Source organism: Rhineura floridana, chromosome 8 (genome assembly GCF_030035675.1).
Source record: "Rhineura floridana isolate rRhiFlo1 chromosome 8, rRhiFlo1.hap2, whole genome shotgun sequence".
NCBI lineage: Eukaryota > Metazoa > Chordata > Lepidosauria > Squamata > Rhineuridae > Rhineura > Rhineura floridana.
In genome coordinates this window covers 81,738,272-81,760,053 of record NC_084487.1, presented here as the reverse complement: position 1 = coordinate 81,760,053, position 21,782 = coordinate 81,738,272, and the positions used below count along the sequence as shown (strand labels likewise).

General features: G+C 40.8%; 1 protein-coding gene across 6 annotated transcripts in view; it reads right to left on the bottom strand.

Moving 5' to 3' along the window:
• ADAMTS20 (ADAM metallopeptidase with thrombospondin type 1 motif 20) overlaps positions 1-21,782 on the bottom strand; it is a 125,943-nt gene that overhangs the window by 22,695 nt on the left and 81,466 nt on the right. For 5 of the 6 annotated variants that reach the window (XM_061639924.1, XM_061639926.1, XM_061639921.1 and 2 more), the window contains exons 27-28: positions 19,945-20,106; positions 17,481-17,657 (exon numbers count right to left, since the gene is read on the bottom strand). In XM_061639924.1, the coding sequence (XP_061495908.1) occupies positions 17,481-17,657; positions 19,945-20,106 (339 nt within the window). The remainder of the gene's footprint in view (positions 1-17,480; positions 17,658-19,944; positions 20,107-21,782) is intronic. The other variant, XM_061639925.1, reaches the window with a different exon arrangement.

Here is a 21,782-nt window from a genome sequence, read left to right as displayed (position 1 = left end):
TAGACTGTATGTTAGATAATGTGAAGAAGGAATATGAGAACACAGTAATTCAGAAAGGATAAAGGAAAAAACATTGGTTATACATTCATATAAGCACAATAAAACTAGTAATGAAAGGAAAGCAACAAAAGATATCCAGCATCTGGGGGGTGGGGGAGGGAATAATAGGCAGGAGGAGAGCAATAGCACCAGGTATGTGGCAAAAAACCAAAAAGGCTTCCTATGACTAGTACTATAATATGTCAGGAGTTTTACTGCCTTTACTTGGTAAAAGACTCAAAAATATATGCAAGACAGAATATTGCACTCTGCTGAATGGGCAAGCAGATTCAAGTGCCTTGCTTCACAAATAAGCAATCTGTCTATTGACTCACTGATTTCTAAAACGTATTAGAAATTAAAAACCTTTGTCTACGCAACTGATGCTATAGGAAAGAATTCAGTGTTCTTGTAGTGCAAGAACTCCTGGCTGCATAATAGAACTTCCCCTCCCACTCTTCTCTCACTATGGGCCTCAATGCACCCCCTAAATCTGTTCTAGTTTTCTCCCACCCCTCCAGAACAGATTTGGGGAAAGCATGGGGGCATGTGAGGTGGGGAGAAGAGAGGGAGGGGAAGTTCTGTTGCACAACATATTCTAATGTTAACAGAACAACTTTGTTAGATACTGGCCATAGTTATTACTATAAAAAGAGCTCTTAAGTGCCATCCAGTTCTTTTTTACTCTAGATAAAAAAGCTAAAGACCAAAGAATCACTTATCACAGTGTAGCTCATTAATGAGTTTTACTAAAGCGTATTAGACCTATCTATTATGCATAAGCATAAATAGGATTTTGCCACTATTACATTTGAACTGGAGATGGATGAGGTTTTCTCATCTTGGTTCACTTCAGGAGGACTTGGAAATAAGCCAAGTTGCATTCCCCCAAGATGAAGGAAGTGTGAAAATTGGAGGGAGAAACATCAATAATTTAGGATATGAAGACGATACCATACTACTAGCAGAAACCAGTAATGATTTGAAATGAATGCTGATGAAAGTTAAAGAGGAAAGCACAAAAGCAGGACTATAGCTGAACGCCAAACAGACTAAAATAATGACAACAGAAGATTTATGTAACTTTACAGTTGACAATGAGGACATTGAACTTGTCAAGGATTATCAATACCTTGACACAGTCATTAACTAAAAGTGTGGCAATAGTCAAGAAATCAGAAAGCTAGGACTGGGAAGGGCAGCTATGAGAGAACTAGAAAAGGTCCTCAAATGCAAAGATGTATCACTGAACACTAAAGTCAGGATCCTACAGACCATGGTATTCTCAATCTCTATGTATGGTTGTGAAAGTTGGACAGGGAAAAAAGTGGATAAAAAAATTAACTCATTTGAAATGTAGTGTTGTAGAGCTTTGCGCATACCATGGACTGCGAATAAGACAAATAATTGGGTCATAGAACAAATTAAACCAGAACTATCATTAGAAGCTAAAATGATGAAACTGAGGTTATCATACTTTGGACACATCATGAGAAGACAGGATTCACTAGAAAAGACAATACTGCTGGAAAAAACAGAAGGGAGTAGAAAAAGAGGAAGGCCAAATAAGAGATGGATTGATTCCATAAAAGAAGCCACAGACCTGAACTTACAAGATCTGAACAGGGTGGTTTATAACAGATGCTCTTGGAGGTCACTGATTCATAGGGTCGCCATAAGTCAAAATCGACTTGAAGGCACATAACAGCATTCCCCCCAAATAGGGTCTAAATGTTCCTCAAAAAACCTCCTACTTACCTAAGCCAACCTCCCACTGGCACCTCAAAAAATTTCTCTCATGCACATTACTTATCAGGCTTCAGTTCTCTGGTGGCAATTCATACTGCACCACGTTAAGCTGTAGGAAGAATGAACGGAGACAGTCTTTCCTGCTTATTGCCCTTCTTGGATGCTTTGTTTTCTGTGTAGCAGTACACCAAGCCAAGCCAACGTAGCCTTTGGGGAGGCAGTTTTCCCACAGGCTACATCTATGTCAGTATCCCATGGTGAACTACAATTTCCAGGAACCAATTGGGCTGGGATGGCATATTGTTTCACAGCATTGCATATATTGGAGATGCAAATCTCTCGCTCGTTCTTCTTTCTCTGTGGCTTGTCACAATGCACCTTGCTGTTGCAGCTTACTGCTGCCTTCACTGCAGCCCAGGAAGTCCTGGGCTCCTTCTGGGTGGAAGGGCGGGATATATAATAATAAATATATAAATAAATAGGGCAGAGGGGTTTGAGGGAATCAGGTGATTGGAGGGGGCTTGGATAGGAGGGTGCATTTCTTCTCCAGCTCAGATTAAAGTGAGTTGAAGAAAAATCCAGGGGTCATAATGTTTCATGGTTGAAGTATTACCCCCTGTAACACAGACATCTGAGTTTGATGGCATCTCGTAATGTGTATTTCATGTAGAAAGCCACAAACTTTTAGGCTGACATAATTTTCTACCCCTACCTGCTGGGAGTTCCAAGAAAATAATCAAGTTAAAATTCATGTGTTCAGCTAAGTCAAGGTGCATTTTGCATTCAGGTATCCATACCTGAGTGGAGAACAGAATCCAAGGACCAACTTTAATGGTTCAGAAAATAATTAGTTATTACAAAGATGGTTTCCTACAAACTGCCCTAGGAAAACTAACGTCTATAATAAATAATTTCATGCAATCAAAGAAATGCATTTTTTCTAGACTACATTGTGCTCTAGCCAAAGCATTTTGGAAGTCCCCCTAGGTTCAGTGGGAGAGATTTATGTAAGCGCTTAAATTTCCCACTGAAATTAATAGGACTTAAAAGTGTTTAACTGTGGTTGGATCATGTGAATTTTGTTGCAAAATTAAAGTTTTACCCTGCACTCACTTAATTCCTTCTGTAAAATAAACTAACAAGTCTGTTTCTTTGCTTGCACTTTAAAGGATAGCTTTTCAAGGAACTGTACAGACAGGAACTCTTCATATAGATTTTATATCTTTTAAAAAACAACCCACAAATGTGCAATCACATGGCCTCAATCATTCTAACTGCAATTTAGACCAATTCTGTATCTTCTTCAACAGTTGAAAACATTAACTTTTTAAAAACACTATATTGTCATTTGTAAACAAATACTAACATAATGTTTTATGATTCCATAGCTATGAGAAAGGGGAGATATGGGTTGTATTCCCCCCTCCTTCTAACTGTATTTCTGTTTGTTTCAGTGCTTTCCGCAGCTGTGCAAGAGGCACTAGTACAGTCTCTGATACCCAAGGAACAGCCGGCCACATCAGTATAGCACATTATTATATACATACAAGCATAGCGATATACATGCCGATTCCCACTGTAATCTGTCCAAGAAACAGAACACAGGCCCAGGTTATCCAGATGACAGCATGGGATACGTAGATAGGCTTGATTAACGATGGCTGTGGTCACTAGGGACATAAAAAATGTTAAGCCCTAATCCCAATGTTATCCCCAATTTCATCTCTTTGCTTTTCCCTATATAAAGTTATGGATTGCCATTATTCCTTTGGGACCGGGGCAAGGGCGGGGAGGGAAGGAGAAGGAAAGTGATGCAGTTTGGAGACAATATCACAGTTAGGACAAAGCCTGCCCTTCTCCATAATAATGGGATTGCATGAAGTATGCCACATGTCACTGCATATACTAATTCTCCTTCCCTCGGGAGTTCTTGCAATATACAAGTTCTTTCTCCATACGCCAACTGTCCATCATAATGATCAGTATTTAGCTAGCAATAATATAACTGCCAGTTAGTGTCAGTGTGGTAGAATGGTGTCCTTCCAGCTTATCAACACAACAGAGTTATCACTGCTGACACTTGACGAATTTAGCAAGGTTGGTAAAAGCTTCGTTTTGTGCTAGTTCAGCATCTTTTCTGGTAAAGGTTTATGCTTTCTGGCTCCTTTCTTTTTTATTTTTTTTAAAAAAATCTTGTATCACACCAATTGGTACTTTATTTAGTCTTTGGCAAAATAATCCATAACTTGAATGCTCAGCGCATAACAAAAACCAAGCCTCTTGGATCCAGACTTAAGAACAGACCCACTAAAATCAACAGGGGTAACTTAGGCTGCATATATACCATTTATTTAAAGCACATTCCTCTAAGAATCCTGGAAACCGTAGTTTGTTAAAGCTGCTGGGAGCTGTAGTTCTGTGAGGGCTAAACCACAGTTCCCAGCATTCTTTGCGAGGGGTGAATGTGTTTAAAATGTATGTTTTGTACACATCCTCCAATTCAATTAGTTGTATGTTTAAGCCTAGATCCAACCCACAAAAACTGGATAGCCCCTTATGGACAGACATGCATAAATTCTTAGGAAGCCCCCCCCTTCCCTTTGCTATTTATTTCCCTTTGACCATTTTAAAAATTATCTTATTTTAGAAGATTTGTATGCAGCTCTTTACATCTTTACTCAGAGATAAGTCTCATTGCTTTCAATGGAATGTACTCCTAGGTAAGTATAAGATTTCAGTTTTAAATCTTATTAATCAAGATACATTTGATGATTTTAAACAAAATACTTGCATTAGAAATTGCATGTGGAAAACATTCACAAGAATGTAAAGAATCAAATATACAGACTAAATTGAAGCTAAAAATCTCTTATTTATACTAAGATTCTATTATCTCAACTGCCCTAAACTAATGACTTCTGTATGGCAGATTCTTTTAAAAATATTAACACATCAAAGAGCAAAAGCTGGAATTGATTAGTATTATTTAAAGTCTATATGTTTCTCTGTGACTCGGCTTTGTCTGCTAAATCCTTTCCCCCTTTAAACAGTAACATTCAAGGGAGATCACTCAAATGCAGCAGCTGGAATACAAATTAATTCATATGATATAGGTGTAATATTCACATTTAGACCCCTCAAAACATGCTTGATCACAGAATCCTGAATACTTGGAATGTTCTGCAATAAACTGTACTGGCAGTGACTGAGATAATTAGGCCTGTGAAATTTCCTGGAGGATTATTTGTCCTATTCCTGCCATCTTTCCCTAGCTGAAACTCCTTCCATGTTGCACCATCCTTCTCATCTCTTTCCTTTGCGTTGGTGCAATTTTTTGCCCTCAAGCGTGAAGTTTCAAAAGGTGAGAAAAGCCTTCCAAAACAACCCCATCCACCATAGCTGCCTTTCAGACTTCTGTATCCACAATACTGTTGTTGCTTCACTACCATCTATAGTGATGGTAGTGGACTGGACCATCTTCTTTACTGCATGATTCGAGGCAGTTAGGGATTACATAGAGAATATGACACAACCACAGTCCTACATAGCCAATGAGATCAGGCTACATTACAATATCATGAATGAATAATGGAACCCTTACTCTCAACAGTGGGGACACACCTCCATTGCATTTTATATTCCTTTCTGCTGTACTTGGAGACGAATATTCCTGACGCTGTATTGTACAGATGGTTTCGTTGCCTATTAGCCCCGCAGAGCCACACTTTGTCCCCAATCCAGCTCTAGGGGCATGTAGTTATCTGTAACTAAGTGTGATGAAATGTGAATGAAGACAAACATTTGGATGAAAAAATTAATGCAGTGTGACTGAGTGACATCGACATTTGGTTGCACATCCAAACATGTATCTCCACCCTCATTCTGTGGCAACTGTTGGAAATATGTGGTTCAGCTTGAACTGGTGGGTTGAGTCTGCATGGGTTTAAAAAGGGTTGATAGAGAGCAGATCTCCTGCTTCCTAAATTGCACCTATCCTTTAATCTCCTGCTAATTCTTCCTTCCTATGTAAACTGATATTCTTAGGATGCTGACCACATGTTCCAGCAGCTGCTTCTTCATTCTTGAGAGAAATAATACATCTTGCCTTTGTCTGTCTATCTCTTCCCAGCGTGAGGGCAAACACTAAGCTCAGTGTTTGCATCTCCCACTTAGCTAGATAGCTAGATGTAGAACTCTGTCCTATCCAAGTATACATTTCCTGAATAAAGTAGTTTTCTTATTTTGAAGCTAAAGTCTCCGTGTGACTAATTACAGCGAAGGTGTGCTATTCAGCAAGGATTCAAATATGCACAAAGCTCACTCAGGTGCTTCTTTGCTAGTCTGCAACAGCAACTATGCTGGACTAGATCAAGATGGGAAGTGTCAGCCCAGTTTCTCTAGCAACAGCAGCATGTTCCCTTTCTCCTCGAGACACTTTACAATTACTTCCCAAAGAAGTACATAAATATAAGTCAAAGACTCTTCAGACACAATGAAGTGCTTCCATCTGATTATCAGGATAGTTATTGGCATTTCAAAATGATGATTCTGACTAGGTGTGCTAGACTGAAACAGACTGGAGGATTGAAACTTGCCACCAAGCAGAGGCCACATTGATAATTTTAAATTGAAAACACATCTGTCCGCAGCAAGAAGTAGCACCTGGTATGTGTGTGTTTGGGAGTCCCTCTGTGTATGGGGAGGCTGGTGTGTGAAACACGCAGGGCTAAAGCCCATAATAGTAAACAAGTGCGCACGGTGTTGTGCTTCAACAAAGCCCCCCCCTCCCTTTTACTGGATATATCCTTTGCCAGAATTCTATATTGAAGTGCATCTTATGAAGTAGTGCCTATAACAACTCGGCATCTGTCAGGGCTGGACCAAAACAATTACTTTGCAGCCCTATTTATGGGCTGCAAAAATGAGGACCCCTTTCAAAAGTCCATCAGGGAAGCTCAAAAAAAGGGGGGGAAGTGTTTATAGCACAGCTGAATCTGTGTTTCTTTCTCCATTACCTGTCAGGTGGCAGTAGTGGTCTGATGGTCTTGAGGTGTATCTTTGTAGTTCTGATCAGTTACTTTTGCAGCACCATTTTCCTTCAAACTGGCTGTTTTTTTCTTAGGAACAAGTGAGTTGCCACATTTGGCCACACGATTATATCAATCTGAACAAAGCTAAATCAGAGTGAGGGTAATGCCTATTCAGGAAACATTGCCTTCACTCTCAACTAAATTCATTTGCTTTCAGTGGTGTTGTCTTGTAGCTAAACCTGAATGACTATGTGATGACTCAATTATTCCTAGCAAGAAAAGATACCCAGCTTCTTCTTTCTTTTTTAAAAAATTGTTACACAGTAGCTGATCAGGCTATGCAGACACAAACTTAACCAGCATGAAAGAGAGGGTGGCTTTCAGGGAACATCTTGGACTTGCCTCAACCATATTAAAAATGTTCTGTTGTAAATATCAATCCGTACATCTACCTGCTTCACAAGTGATGAATCCATGCATTTATCAGTCACATTAGGAAAGAATAGTGACAAAGATTAGGGCTAGAATGGTTCTGTAAAACAAAAACAAAAAATCACAATAGTAAGATGTGTTTAAGAAGTATGTGAATAATGAAAGATCACAGAAGACCCAAAGAATGCCTTAGTATGTTCACCTTCTTATGTAAGAAAACTGTTCCACCAACCATATTTTTGGGAGAGACAGATGTACTTTTACAATGCACCCACAAACCTTGGACATGCAGAGTATACAGAAGATTAGAACCCATAATTTTATATGGTACTAATGGTAAACTAGCTACATGTTAGGTCCAAGTAAATCATAGTGAATGGTAAAGAATACTTGATTGTGGAGACCATTACATTTACTGATTAATAGGATTGATTATATTTACTGATTAACAGAAGTTTTTTTAAATGTTTTTAACACTGTTTTGTTTTAATGTATTTTAAGATCTGCTTTTATGATGTTTTAAAGTGTTTTAGTGCTTTGTTTGCCGCCCTGGGCTCCCGCTGGGAGGAAGGGCGGGATACAAATTAAATAATAAATAAATAAATAAATTCCAAGCAGTCAAACAGTGCAATCCTACACATATTTACACTGAAGTATATCCCATGGTGTTCAAATGGAGCTTTCTTCCAGGCAAGTGTGCATTGGACTGCAGCCTAAATTTTCATATTTTGGCAGGAAAGCTTCATTCTTTGTCTGAGAACAGGGTCAGCCCAAGACAAGGTAAATAGTACCCAAGGTCAGCCACGTTATTTTGGCACCTGAGGCAGAACATCACACAAGCACCTTTCCCCCTCCCTGGCAGTAAAACACTCTGCCTAATAGTAGAGCTACAGAGCTAGTGTGGTATAGTGGTTCAGGTGCTGGACTACGACCTGGGAGGCCAGGGTTCGAATCCCCACACAGCCATGAAGCTCATTGGGTGACCTTGGGCCAGTCACTGCCTCTCAGCCTCACAGGAAGGCAATAGTAAACCCCCTCTGAATACCGCTTACCATGAAAACCCTATTCATAGGGTCACCATAAGTCAAAATCGACTTGAAGGCAGTCCATTTCAATAGTAGAGCTAGCCCTGACTAAAATGAAACAAGTGTCACAGTTATATTGGAATAGCCACTGTCTAGTATTTGTTCTAGTACACATTGGCTAAAGAATTCAAATTGCCCAGGATACATTCTAGTACACAACAGTTAAAGAAAACACATTGTTTAAAGAATTCAAAAACTGCCATAAAACTTTAGTAGTTAAGGAATAATTTCCCTACCTGAGGCATTTTTCTCTGATATGGAAAGGAAAGTACCTAGACTTCACCAATTGATAAGTGTCTTCCTGGTTCAGAACACATTTTAGATAATAAATATTATGTCCACACATAAAGGCCATGATGAACTCTACATTATTTTAATCTTTAATTATTTAAGGATGCTGCATTTCCCCATTAAAACAATGGCAGTGAAAAACAGTAGCAGTTATTGCCATACAGAACTTAGTCTGAGGTTAATAAAACACTCCTACATCAATGGTTAATTCTGAGCAGCAATCCGAAACAATGGATGCATTAATAAAAGCACATGTAATTATTAACATAGTCACAACTATAAAGCCACAAAAGACAGATGACAAACCATTAAATCAAAAAGCAATTATTTTGTATAAACACCAAGTAGTATCCATATAATTAAATTAAATTATCAGACATAAATTATTTTTATTCTGTTAACTACAAGGCAATATAACATCAACACAGACATTTCATTAAAAAACACAATACAATCAACACATTAAACTTTTAAAAGAATTTTAGAAATGTGTATTTTGTTCTCTTTCTTCAACACAATTATGCTGGATTGGAGTGTCAAACGTTCAAATTCTTTCTATTTCACTGTGTGAATTATGTCAAACATTGATAAAGCATTCTTTTCTCCCAACCCTTTTTTTTAAAAAAACACAATTAGCATGTAGCAAGACAGAAATTAGTAAACAAACCACTGGACAAATATCAGTAATGAGGTATTCTGAATTTTGACAAAATGCAGCAGCAGAGGAAGAGGTATTAGACTGAAGTTGGTTTTGTAAAACAAGATCCTGACTTCCCTTTTAATATAAAAGACTATTAAAAAATAAATACTTTCAGACACTATAATAAGTGACTGGAGGCACTTTATGACAGAAAATTCCATTGTTACATTAACATGGGTCAAATAAATATCCCCTTACTTATATATAGTTGATCTGACCCTAATTCCTGCTGAAGTCAACAGTAGATGATGGGCACTGACTTCACGGTGAAAAAGATTGAAACCTATAAATACAGAAGAGGTTTGATACTATCCATGGCGTCTTGATAAATAAAATAAAAGGAAGCTGAAAACTGTTCAATAACGTCTGTGATCTGCATCGTATTTGTATGTAATTGCAATAAACAAAATTAGCTACATCCAGGGTAAGTTAGTTGCACTTAGGTTCCATTAAAAGCAATGAGAAATGTCAGTCATTACTAACTTCCCATTGATTTCAATGGAACCTAAGCACAATAAAATTGCTGGAGATCAAGCCCATGTACTGCTGAATTAATGCACTTAGGATCAAGATGTCAGTTCACTAATAAAGGTTTATGAGAGATAATAGAAACCTATCTAAGAGTAAATATAGAAGTCTACAGTTTCACCAATTGGTTAGTTCAGTTCAGATGAGAAGGTATTGGAGCTACAAATTAAGACAAAAGTAGCTTCATGTATTCTAATAAAATCAGAGCCTAGATAATTGCGTATAGTTATCCTTCACTCCAGTCTCCTTCCCCTTTTTGTCTGAGTAAAACTATGTATCTTTCCAATACTGGCATTTTCATTTATGTTCTAGAATCCATACCCCATTAACTAGGGTTACCTGCATATTCATGCAATAATTACAACATCAATTAATTTAAGCCAGTATGCCTTAAACCGAAAATTCTATTTGCACAGTGGAAAAGTTTTTTAAAATATTTAAATATGTACTAGCATATAAAACATTAGCTTATAAAACTGATTTTAAAAATCACTGCAAATGGATATGATATTCACTTGATAGATACTGACATACTTAACAAGAACACTGAACAACTTTCCTTGCACAATCATTCTTAAGAAAATCAGAGGCTTCTAATGAACTCAGCGAGAGATATCCAGCAAGATCTATTTAGCTAGACTTATCAGTGTTAGTTTGTTACCAAATTCTATTCCCCAAATGATAATATTGTGATTATTCTTTTACTCAAGGACCTTTAATTACAGTGGGCATGACCCAGCGAATAACTTGTAAGTCTCACTGATTTCACTTTCCCACTTACATCTGTGGAACTTAAACAGTTTAACTTTGGCTGGATAGTTCACTTACTTTTTTTTAAAATGGCAGTTGTCAAAACGTTAGTGGCAATAGCTACATATGTTTTTGGTGTAACCAAAGTATGGTCATGTTGAGTCATAACAAAAAACATAGTTTACTGTTATGAGCAGAAGCCTGTAGGAGCCTTGTGTGTAACTTTCTGTGTGAAGGGACGATATTTAAATCTTCTATTCTTAGTTTGTTCTAAATTACAGTTTTTCATTACATCTGAACTCAGGCAACTGTACTTTGTACAAACCAGGAATAGACTCAATAATAGGCAAAAAAAACCTTGCAGTTTAATAATGAACCTATAGCCAACAGATATTTCTATCAAACTTTAAAAAGCAGGGACATTGGGCAGCTATAGTGAATGCACCAGGGGAACAGGAGACCTGACCTCCTCTCTGAGATATTGTACTGTCCTACAAATTTGTAAAAATGCAAACATAATTTGGGTTGGTCTTTCACAGTCCAATCCACTTCCTGTGTAGCTTGGAAGAATTTGGTAACATGCCTTCTGAGTATATGGTGAGTGGTGTCAACACCTGCCATCTCTAAAGATGAAGAGACATTTGGTCTTATCGTGAAATCGGTCTTCTCTGTGCATGTCAAAAGATGATATCAGGTGGGTAGCTAGCTCCACCTGGCGGTTGAAGGCAAAAGAGCACTGCTGAATATTTTGCAGGCCCTTCCTAGTCTGGCCGTGTTCTTGTTTCAGTTCTACATGACAAGCCAATAAACGAGGAAAAGAATAGGAAGAACACACTAACAGAAATAGACAACAGTGCTCACACACTCTCTGCTAAAGGCCTATTTGTGTTTACCACAGCAGCCCAGCCCTCTGAGGGAGTGGCCCTGATATCGTCTTTTGACATGTACAGAGAAGACCGATTTCATTGTAAGACCAAATGTCTCTTCTCCTGTGCACGTAAAAGATGGTATCAGGTGGAACATACCAAAGCTGACCCATGTAGGGTGGGAATAACGCTGGGCTGCAAAACTCTAGTGGTCTGAGAGGACGTGCTGTAGTACTCTCCTCCCAAAAGCTGCCTCAGCTGATGCATATGCATCTATCTTGTAATGTTTAATGACCATATTAGGAGTGGCCCATGTAGCTGCCCTACAGAACTCTGTTAGAGGAGCATTGCGGGAAAATGCTGCTGATGTGGCTGCTGCTCTCGTGGAGTGATCCACTATGCCGGCTGGCTGGGCCAGTCTTAGCAAGGCATATGCCAAGGAGATGCACACTTTGATCCATCTAGCTAACATGGATGTAGAAACCTTGTTCCCCAGAGACACTGGGTGAAAAGACACAAACAAATTATCTGTTTTCCTAAATGACTTAGTCTTAGAAATATATACTTTAAGGGCTCTCCTCACATCAAGTGAGTACCCCACCTTCTCTGTGGGATGAACCGGATTCGGACATCAGGACGGCAGCATCAGTTCCTGTTGGCATTGGAAGGTGAACATGAACTTGGGACGAAAGGAAAGGACTGTGCGGAGGACTACTCTATCCTTATGAAACACACACAAACTTTTATGCACAGATAGGGCATTCAGCTCAGACACCCTACAGGCTGAAGTAATGGCCACAAGAAACAACACCTTAAAGGACAGCAGATGAAGAGAAATTTGACTTAAAGGCTCAAATGGAGGTTTTTGAAGGGCCGTTAACATGTTGTGCAGGTCCCAGGTAGGGTAGCGGTGACCTGTAGGTGGCGCTGATAAGATTGCTTCCCTAAGGAAATGCTTGATAAAAGGATGAGAGCCGAGTGGATTGTCTGAGGATTTGGAGAGTATGGATGATAATGTCGAAGTCTTGTGCCTCAGGGTGTTTGGTCTGAGGTCCATAGATAAGCCATCTTTCAGGAAAGAGAGTAGCTCGATGATTTTCAGTTTCCATGGAAGAATTCCTTTCTTCTGTGACCAGGATCAGAAGGTCTTCCATGTGCCCTCATATATTCTGACTGTGGAGGGACACCTAGAAGCAATGATGGTTTCCAGTGCTTGGGGAGGGATGCCTTTCGTCAAAAGGCACTTCCGCTCAAATTCCATACATGAAGTGCCAACCACCCCAGATCTGGATGAAGAAGCTGCCCTTAAGAGAGCAGGTCCTCCCTTAGGGGAATTTTCCATGGAGGTTCCACCGCCAGGTCGAGGAGATCCGGAAACAACGGACGCCTTGGCCACCAGGGAGCTACCAGGAGAACTGATGCTTTTTCAGTTTGGATCTTTTGTATTACCTTGGGAATAATCGGGAGTGGAGGAAAGGCACAGTCTGCCTGGAGGCCAGGGGGATGCCAAGGCATCTATTCCCTCCACTCCTGCCATCATGTACCTGGAGAAGAACCTCCTCGCCTGTCTGTTGCGGTTGGTGGCAAACAGGTCCACTCGAACCCTGCCGAATCATGTCACTATCTGTTGGAAGGCATCCGGGTGAAGCATCCATTTTCTGTGATCCAATTTCTTTCGACTGAGCCAGTCTGCTTGGTCGTTGTCCTCCCCCTTGAAGTACTCTGCTGATATCGAATCCACATTGTTTTCCACCCACTGAAAGAGGAGAGAGACTTCCTCCTGGAGGTGGTGGGAGCGTGTGCCCCCTTGACAGTTCAAATAAGATTTGGCTGACACGTCCGTTCTTATCAGCACCGTCCCCAACTATCTGAACTCTGCGAAGTGTCTGAGGGCCAGACGGACTGCCCAAAGTTCCAGGAGACTGATTGGCAGAGTGGATTCCTGTGGAGACCTTGTGCCCTACATCATCTGCCCCTCGCAGATAGCTCCCCAGCCTGATAGGCTGGCGTCCGATGTGATCAGGGTTCGAGGGGGATCCTGAAACGGTACTCCTCTCAACAGGTTGGGTTCGTGAATCCACCAAAGTAACGATTGACTTACCTGCGGTGACAGTGCCACTCTGCGGTGGTGCCTTGAGCTATGTCGCTTTGGAATGGCAGAAGGGCCCATTGAAGTGCCCAAGAGTGATGACACGCCCAAGGCGTAGTTTGGAATGTAGACTCCATCAGCCCCAGGAGAGCAGTCAATTGCATCAGATCTGCTGAGTTGGATGACAGAACTTTTGACACCATTGCACGTATCTTGTTTATTCTTTCTTGGGATAACCTTAAGGTTTCCTCCCGTGAGTCTACAGCAGCTCCCAGATGAATTATGCTGTGAGATGGAAATAGCCGACTCTTGGGTTCATTGACTAGGAAGCCGTGGTCCTTCAAGCACATCAAGGTGACATGGAGGTCTTCCCAGGCCTTGTGTAATGATGGAGACCAAATCAGGAAGTCGATAGGGAAACAGATGAACCCCTTGTGTCCTGAGGTGTGCCAACAGGGCAACCATGATTTTCATGAATACCCTGGGGGCAGACAACAGGCCAAATAGCATAGCCCTGTATTGAAAATGGTCTTGACCCACTGCAAACCTGAGGTAGTGCCTGTGGAGAGGAAATATAGGAACGTGGAGGTAGGCTTCCTTCAGGTTGATCAAGGAGGGAAAGTCCCCCTTTCTCAGGGTTTCTTTGATTGAGAGTAAGGTGTCCATGCGAAACGTGTGGTACTTTATGAATGCACTGTTAGCTGTGCAGTCCACAGAGGGATCCTGCAGTTCCAGTCTTCTAGGAGGTGCCTGAGTGGGCAAAGGAGCTGCGGCTTCCTGTGACAGGGTCTGCAAATGGGCTGATGATGCAGACAGGTCCCTGGCCAAGTCCATTAGAAAAGAGTCCCTGAGTTATTCCTTTAACTGCTGAATCGATTGAGCTGAAAGATGTAACTGAATGGGCTGAGTTGGGCACCAGAAATTTGCAGCCTTTGCCCCCTCCCCAGGTCTGTTGAAGAAGTACTGGTTCCTCCAACAAGCCTGTAAAGGGTTCAGGAGAGGAGCTGGTAGAAAAAATGGAACCCAAGGAGGGATGAGGAAGATTGCTTTCTTCATCAGATAGGGGTTCTTGGTCCCTTTGGGATCTGCAGGTAGTGCTGTGCAAGGCCTTGCCTATTGATCCTGACTGCTGATCAGGGTCCTGCCTGTCTGTCCCAGTGGTCTTGCTGGAAACAGGCACCCTGTCTTCCTGAGCCACCCTGCCCGCCATAACCTGTGCCTCAGCCACCTCATGCCTACCGGTAGAGGGGCGAGCCATTGCTGCCTCTGACTGGGCCACCAGAGAATATGAAGGAACTGGTCTCTGGAGGGATAGAGGTTCCAGTGCTGAATTGGATGCTGGCGGGGGGGTGATGGTTTCATCCTCTTAGAGGGCTTATCTGATTTGTGGGTTGCTTTCCCCATGGATGCAACACACAGCAGGGCTTACGGGGGCAAAAGGCTTCAGAGACAGTACTTAGGAGATGTGGGGGGACAGTGGAAAAACCTCACGGTGGGCAAAAAGGCGCCGCTGCCCTGCTTAAGTTGAGGCCTGTCAGGGGAGGTCCAACACCGCCTCCCCGCTTGGTGCCTGCCCACCTCCTCTCTAGTTGGGTGGCAGGGAAGGAGATTCTAAGGGTGGAGACTGCCCATCATGCGCTTCTCCCGTGAACGCGTGGGAAGAGGCCAGCTGCAGTCGGGAGGCCTGCAAGGCTGTGGTATGATCCAGGCGGTGCCACCGTTCGTGGGGAAGCCACCGGAAGGAGAAGGTGGCTGTTGTCCCCACTCTGAAGGAGCTGAGGTAGGCTGTGAGGCTGGTGGTAGGGGGCTGCTAGGAGGGTGCACTGCTGCTGGTGACTGAGAGGGAGGGCTGCGGCACTCCAGGGGAAACAAAAATGAAACCTTTTTAAAAAAAACTGAGGGGGAAAACTTGGAGAACACAAGTCAACAAGGAAAAAAGCTAATATGGAAACACAGAATAACAAATAGAACAATTAGAACAAAGAATACAGACCTGAAACCAAGGAGCAGAGAGGGCCCAACTGAGCTTGGTGAAGGCAAAAGAAAAACTGAAACAAGAACACGACCAGACCAGGAAGGGCCTGCAAAAAATTCAACAGTGCTGTTTTGCTTTCAACCGCTAGGGGGAGCTAGCCACCCACCTGATATCATCTTTAACATGCACAGGAGAATTACATTTTAGTATGTTTGTTGGTGTTCTTCTTACTTTGCTTCTTTCCTGTGTTACTATTGTTTCTACAGAGAATCTAATTTAGAAAATTTTGTTTCTCTCATTATTCATCCTAGAAACCTGTGTCCATTTTATTTTATTTTATTTCAAAGCCTTTTTATTGGTCAATGTCATATGATGGTGAAGACAGCCTTTTGTGTTTCAAATTGGAGGATATTTTTTATTTCTATTGTGTGTGCATTAACAGTTGAATCTGAAACTTCAGTTTGATGTACAATCAGACTGATTACAATTATGTTGCTACTTAAGCAAATCTCTAGCTGTTGGAAAAAACAAACTTGGCCTGCCCAAGATGCAGGTTTTCAGCCTGCTATGTTTAAACCACTTCATTTAAGGAAAGGTGGGCATGGTCAATTAAAAACATAGAGCACACCTAGAATTTTGCTAAAATATATTTCACCTCTCACTGTTTTATCTTGTGCAAACAGATACTCCTGATGGAGACTATTCTGCATAATATTTAGTGCCACTGTCCCACAACAGTTTTTGGAGTTCTTTTAGTGTAAATTTGAACTCAGTGAACATGGCTGATTTTTAATTAATTCCAACAAATTATGAGAACTCTGACAGAAAAGATACTCCTGATGGAGACTATTCTGCATAATATTTAGTGCCACTGTCCCACAACAGTTTTTGGAGTTCTTTTAGTGTAAATTTGAACTCAGTGAACATGGCTGATTTTTAATTAATTCCAACAAATTATGAGAACTCTGACAGAAAAAAGTCCAAAAGGGGTATGGGTTTTTTTTCTCTTTTTATACACTTTGAACTCTCAATTCTCTCTGAATGTTTTGTGTATCGCCATGAAATTTTACAGGGTTGTTAAGCAAGCATGTCTGACTTCAGGACTGTAAGTTTTGTAAGGTTTTGTTTTGAAATGAGCTTATGGGAAGCATCAGAATGGCATGGGGGTATTTTCAATTTAACGTTGCGGAATGTGAAAAATCCATGCTGGCTGTAATACACAGCCACTCTTGTGGCTCTATAATACTTCAAATTTCCTTGCTCACACACAAATAAGATGGGGAAGCATCCAAGCTCTAGACTTCTGCAGGTCTATCTGAACCAGGCCAACAATGAACCATGGCCTATCTGAACCAGGCCAATGTCATAATTGCATACATATTTTATACACAATACAACATTAATTACATTTTTTGTATCCAACAAATATGAATCTTTATCACACACTGTATGGATGGCATGGTATACATTACCGAATACAGGCGAAGCAAGCTATGTACACAACAACTAGAGTATGCATTATTTTCTATATACAAAATTAAATATGTAGATAACATTATAGAATATTTTGCTGACTTTTAAAACAAGTCTCAGATTTATGTTTTGTCTTCAAAGCCAATTAGTAACAAAAAGTTTAGCCGCTCTTGAACCAAGATTATCAGTAACCTAAGCATGTTTTTTTCTAGATTGTACAAACCATCAATTCGACTTCTATTAGAGTCACTGAAATAGTTGCCATTAAACAGCCACTTCCAAGGCTTGAAGCAGTGCAGTAGCTACAGGGGTTCAGATATGGAATGAAGCATTTAAGTATATATACAAAATGTACACTTAACACACAATTTTTCATGTTTTCAAACAAAACCACTACTTACATTTTATAAACAAAAAGGCACAGAGGAGAAAGGAAGAAAGGAAAATAAATATGATAGTGAATACTATCGTACCGATTTCCATGGTTCACGATGCCATGAAACTTCACCAGGACATGCATGTATCTCACACTGTGCTGTATCAGGTGGCTTTTCTAGTATTTCACAGTTTTGATCATTCATCACTTGGCCATTTGGAAGCTGACAGATCACCAATCGTGTTTTTATACCATCACCACATGTTTGAGTACACTGAAGGTTAAATTAAAAAAATCAGCATTTACATGAATGTTTCTGCATCAAGAAGAGCCCATTTAGCTTATTGTTTATTATTTTAGTTATGAAACACATCTGTATCTTGCCCTTTTTCTAAGCTGCTGTGCATTCAGGGGACTTATCATTTTCATGTGGTAAAATAAAACTTGTAAAGCTATTTCTTTTAAATCAGGGTTTCTTAACCTGTGGACCATGGTTATCAATGGTTCCTTCTCAAAGTGGGGGGATGTAACAAGTGGGGTACTGCAGGGAATGATCCTGGGCCCAGTGCTCTTCAACATTTTTTTAATGACTTGGATGGGGAGGGACATTTGCGCATGATACAAAATTGGGAGGGATAGCTAATACCCTGGAGGACAGAAACAACATTCAAAGGGGTCGTGATAGGCTGGAGCATTGGGCTGAAAACAATAGAACGAAATTTAACAGGGATAAGTGCACAGTTATAAGTTGGGGGATACTTGGCTCATCAATATTACATGCCAGAAGGAATTGTGGTTGATCACATGCTGAATATGAGCCAACAGTGCCATGTGACTGCAAAAAAGGCAAATGCTATTTTAGGTTGCATTAACAGAAGTATAGTTTCCAAATTGCCATGAAGTACTAGTTCCCCTCTATTCAGCACTTGTTAGGCCTCATCTTGAGTACCATGTCCAGTTCTGGACACTGCACTTGAAGAAGGATGCAGACAAACTGGAACAGGTTCAGGGGGAGGGCAACAAGGATGACCAGGGGCACTGAAAACAAAGACCTATGATGAGACACTGAAAGAACTGGGCATGTTTAGCCTTGAGAAGAGGAGACTGAGGGGAGATATGATAGCACTCTTCAAGTACTTGAAGGGCCAGGATCTCTTCTTGATCATCCTAGAATGTAGGACACTGAATAATGGCTCAAGTTACAGGAAGCCAGATTTTGACTGAACATCAAGAAAAACTTCCTGTTAGAGCAGTACAACAATGGAACCAATTACCTAAGGAGGTGGTGGGCTCTCCAACACTGGAGGCATTCAAGAGCCAGCTGGACAGCCACCTGTCGGATATGTTTTAACTTGGATTCCTGCACTGAGCAGGAGGTTGGACTCGATGGCCTTATAGGCCCCTTCTAACTCTACTATTTTATGATTCTATGACACTTAGAGAGTCTGTGGATGAGCCTCAGGGGGTCTGTGAACCGACCACCAAACATAATCAATTTCCAGTGCAATGCAAAAAATAAATGTTAGTTATATATTGGGGTCCATAGTTTTAATCAGATTCTCAAAGGGGTCTGTGACCCAAAAATATTAAGAGCCAGTGTTTTAAATACATGTGTTTAGTGCCTTAAAGTCTACTAAATACATTGTACAGGATAAGTTTTGTGACACTGTTCTAGAAGGACATCCCTGTCTACCTATGTGTAAATTGCACAATGAAAAGTGTACTTGAGGTCAAAATGGACCCCAGCAACTCTATATGGGTCTACTCAGCACAATGTAGTTCAATGTGGCTTATTCCCTAGGTGTCTAGATATTTCATATAAATGCAGAAAAGACTTACAATCTAAAAAAGTCAGATATTTGAGAAGCATGACACAAAAGGATATGTATTTATTTATTAGATTTATATCCCGCCCTTTCTCCCAGTGGGAGCCCAGGGCAGATACGTGAACATTGGAGATAGTTAGGGAGGTAAAGCCTGAGAAATTAGGTGGGTCACTGACTGTTGTTAAAATATAACAAAGCAACAATGAAGTTAGTCTCTCCTGCTATGCTGAAACATCTGTTGTCCCATACCCTACTGAATTTGAGAATTAGGGCTTCATTTAAATATCAAGTACCAATAAACAATGGACTAAATTACAACAAATGGTTATATCGCTGGGCTCATAATGCTGTCTGAAAATTATCTGACATCAAACTGTGAGTTATAAAGCAATGGTATAAATAAATATTCTTTAATTACAGGCATACCCCGCTTAATGTCGCTTCACTTAACGTCGCCTCGCTATAACGTACATGCTCTATACGTCCCCATACCCTGCTTAACGTTCGCGCGCTTTGCAATAACGTACACTTTATTGGCATGACGCCGCTGCCATCTAGTGGTGATTCCGTGCAGTACAAGTGAAGACAATTGCTTCACTTAAAGTATATTTTCGCTTAAAGTATACTCTCCGATCCCATTACGAACGTTAAAGCAGGGTACGCCTGTAATAATTTTCCATAACACAAAGTTAAGGCAGCTCAACAAAAGTGGTATATTATTACAAATCATCTTACTTCTCCCCAGTTCCCATAGTTCCATCTTGGACAGGGACCAGAATCACAATGGCTGGAGTCAGGTGGTTTCAGTGCTTCATCACAGAAGCTAGCACTTCTTCCATCCTCATCTTGGCACACCACAACTCTGTGGCGAAATCCACCAGCACAAGTACTTGAGCACTAGGAAAACAATAAATGCATATATACTGCACTGGTTGTATGAACACCGCAGAATACAATGATCCAGTTCACATGCAACGCTAAGCCATATTATGTCTTACTGCAAAGGAGTAAGAGGAGACTGTAGTCCCTTTGCTCCTCCTCTGCTCCTGCTGATGCTGCTGTGTGCTAAGTCATGGTTTGGCTTAGTATGTCAGCTGAATCCGGGATCGTGGTTTGTCTCACACCAGACAAACTATGAGTTGTAACAAAGGTTTGTTCTTGGTTTGTCAGCTGATGGGCGGGACAGGGGGAGCACACCCTTCCTTCAATAGAACCAAGCAGTTCACACTGAAACAGCTGCTTAAAGAGCTTTCTCCCTCCATTGTAGTAGCAGTTTCCATTGGTACTATTAGAGCAAAGCATGTTTCTCCCACCCATCATTGCTGCTTGCTCCAGCAAAGGAACCATTGAGAACTCACTAAGTTCCTGTTTGCTCCTTTCTAGCCATGCTGGTACCTTCCCAGTCATGCTGGTACCTTCCCCACACTTGACATCAGACACGATATCAGATGTGTGGCAGGTGAATGTGATTTAGGGAAAACAGCCTGGTGGGCCAAATGGGGAAGCCTGGCAGGCCAAACTGGGCCACTGGACAGAGGTTTCCCATTCCGTCTTAAGAGTTATGTGCGAACTGGCTCTGAATGTTATTTTAAAAAGCTTAGGTAGTTCGCATTAAAATATAAAATAAACACACAAATTCTCTTGATCATCTTCCTGGTACTGTTTTGCAGAACTTAACGCTGAAATAAACTACTGCATGTAGAGAACCTTCAGGAGACACAGCCAACTGCTCCATATTTCTGGGGTATTCGTAAGAACCTCAAGAGATATAAAGTCCCTGACAATCCACAATTGTGTTACACAGAGTATCCAAACATTTGCCACTCAAATTTCGAACTATATATATAAAAAAGATGTACATGCAAATCTGATTCAGTTGAAAGGTAGTTTTCAGCTTAGCCAGGTTTTTATATGATGCAAGGTATATGTCAGGTGGCCATGGCTTGGCTGAAATGGCCTTGCAGGCCAAATGGGGAGGCCTATTGGGTCTAATTAAGCTTGCAGGCTGGAGGTCCCCACACACTTTAAAGGGACAGTGACCTTTTGAAACCTGATGGGGGAAAAGATGGTGGGGAAGGGCAGTAGGAGAAAGAAGAGGGCTAGAGATGCACACACAATCAGCAAGAATTCTCTTCAGAGTTACTCATATAAGTTTAATAGCTACTTATATAAATATGGTGGCAGCAATTCAGAAATAAGGATGTGCACTACAAATGCATGCACTACAGTTATTCTGTGGCTGTCCTTCTGAGCCTTTCCCCGCCCATTTAAGAAGCAGTTTGGGATCTAGCGCAAGAGCTGCAAGAGAAATTAACATCCACAACATATTTAGACCCTCTTGTGTCAAACCCACAGGACTGTTGTTGTTATTTAACAATGCACCTAAAATATAACATCAGGGTAATATATATTTGTGGGACCCAGTGTGAGAAGAGAAGCATTTAAGAAAGACTTCAGTATATGTGTTGACAGTTTGGATGCTTATACCTCTGGATCACACGCTTATAATATAGAAAAAATGAACAACAACAACAAGATCATACTAATATTTGCAGAAAGATACACATAATTAA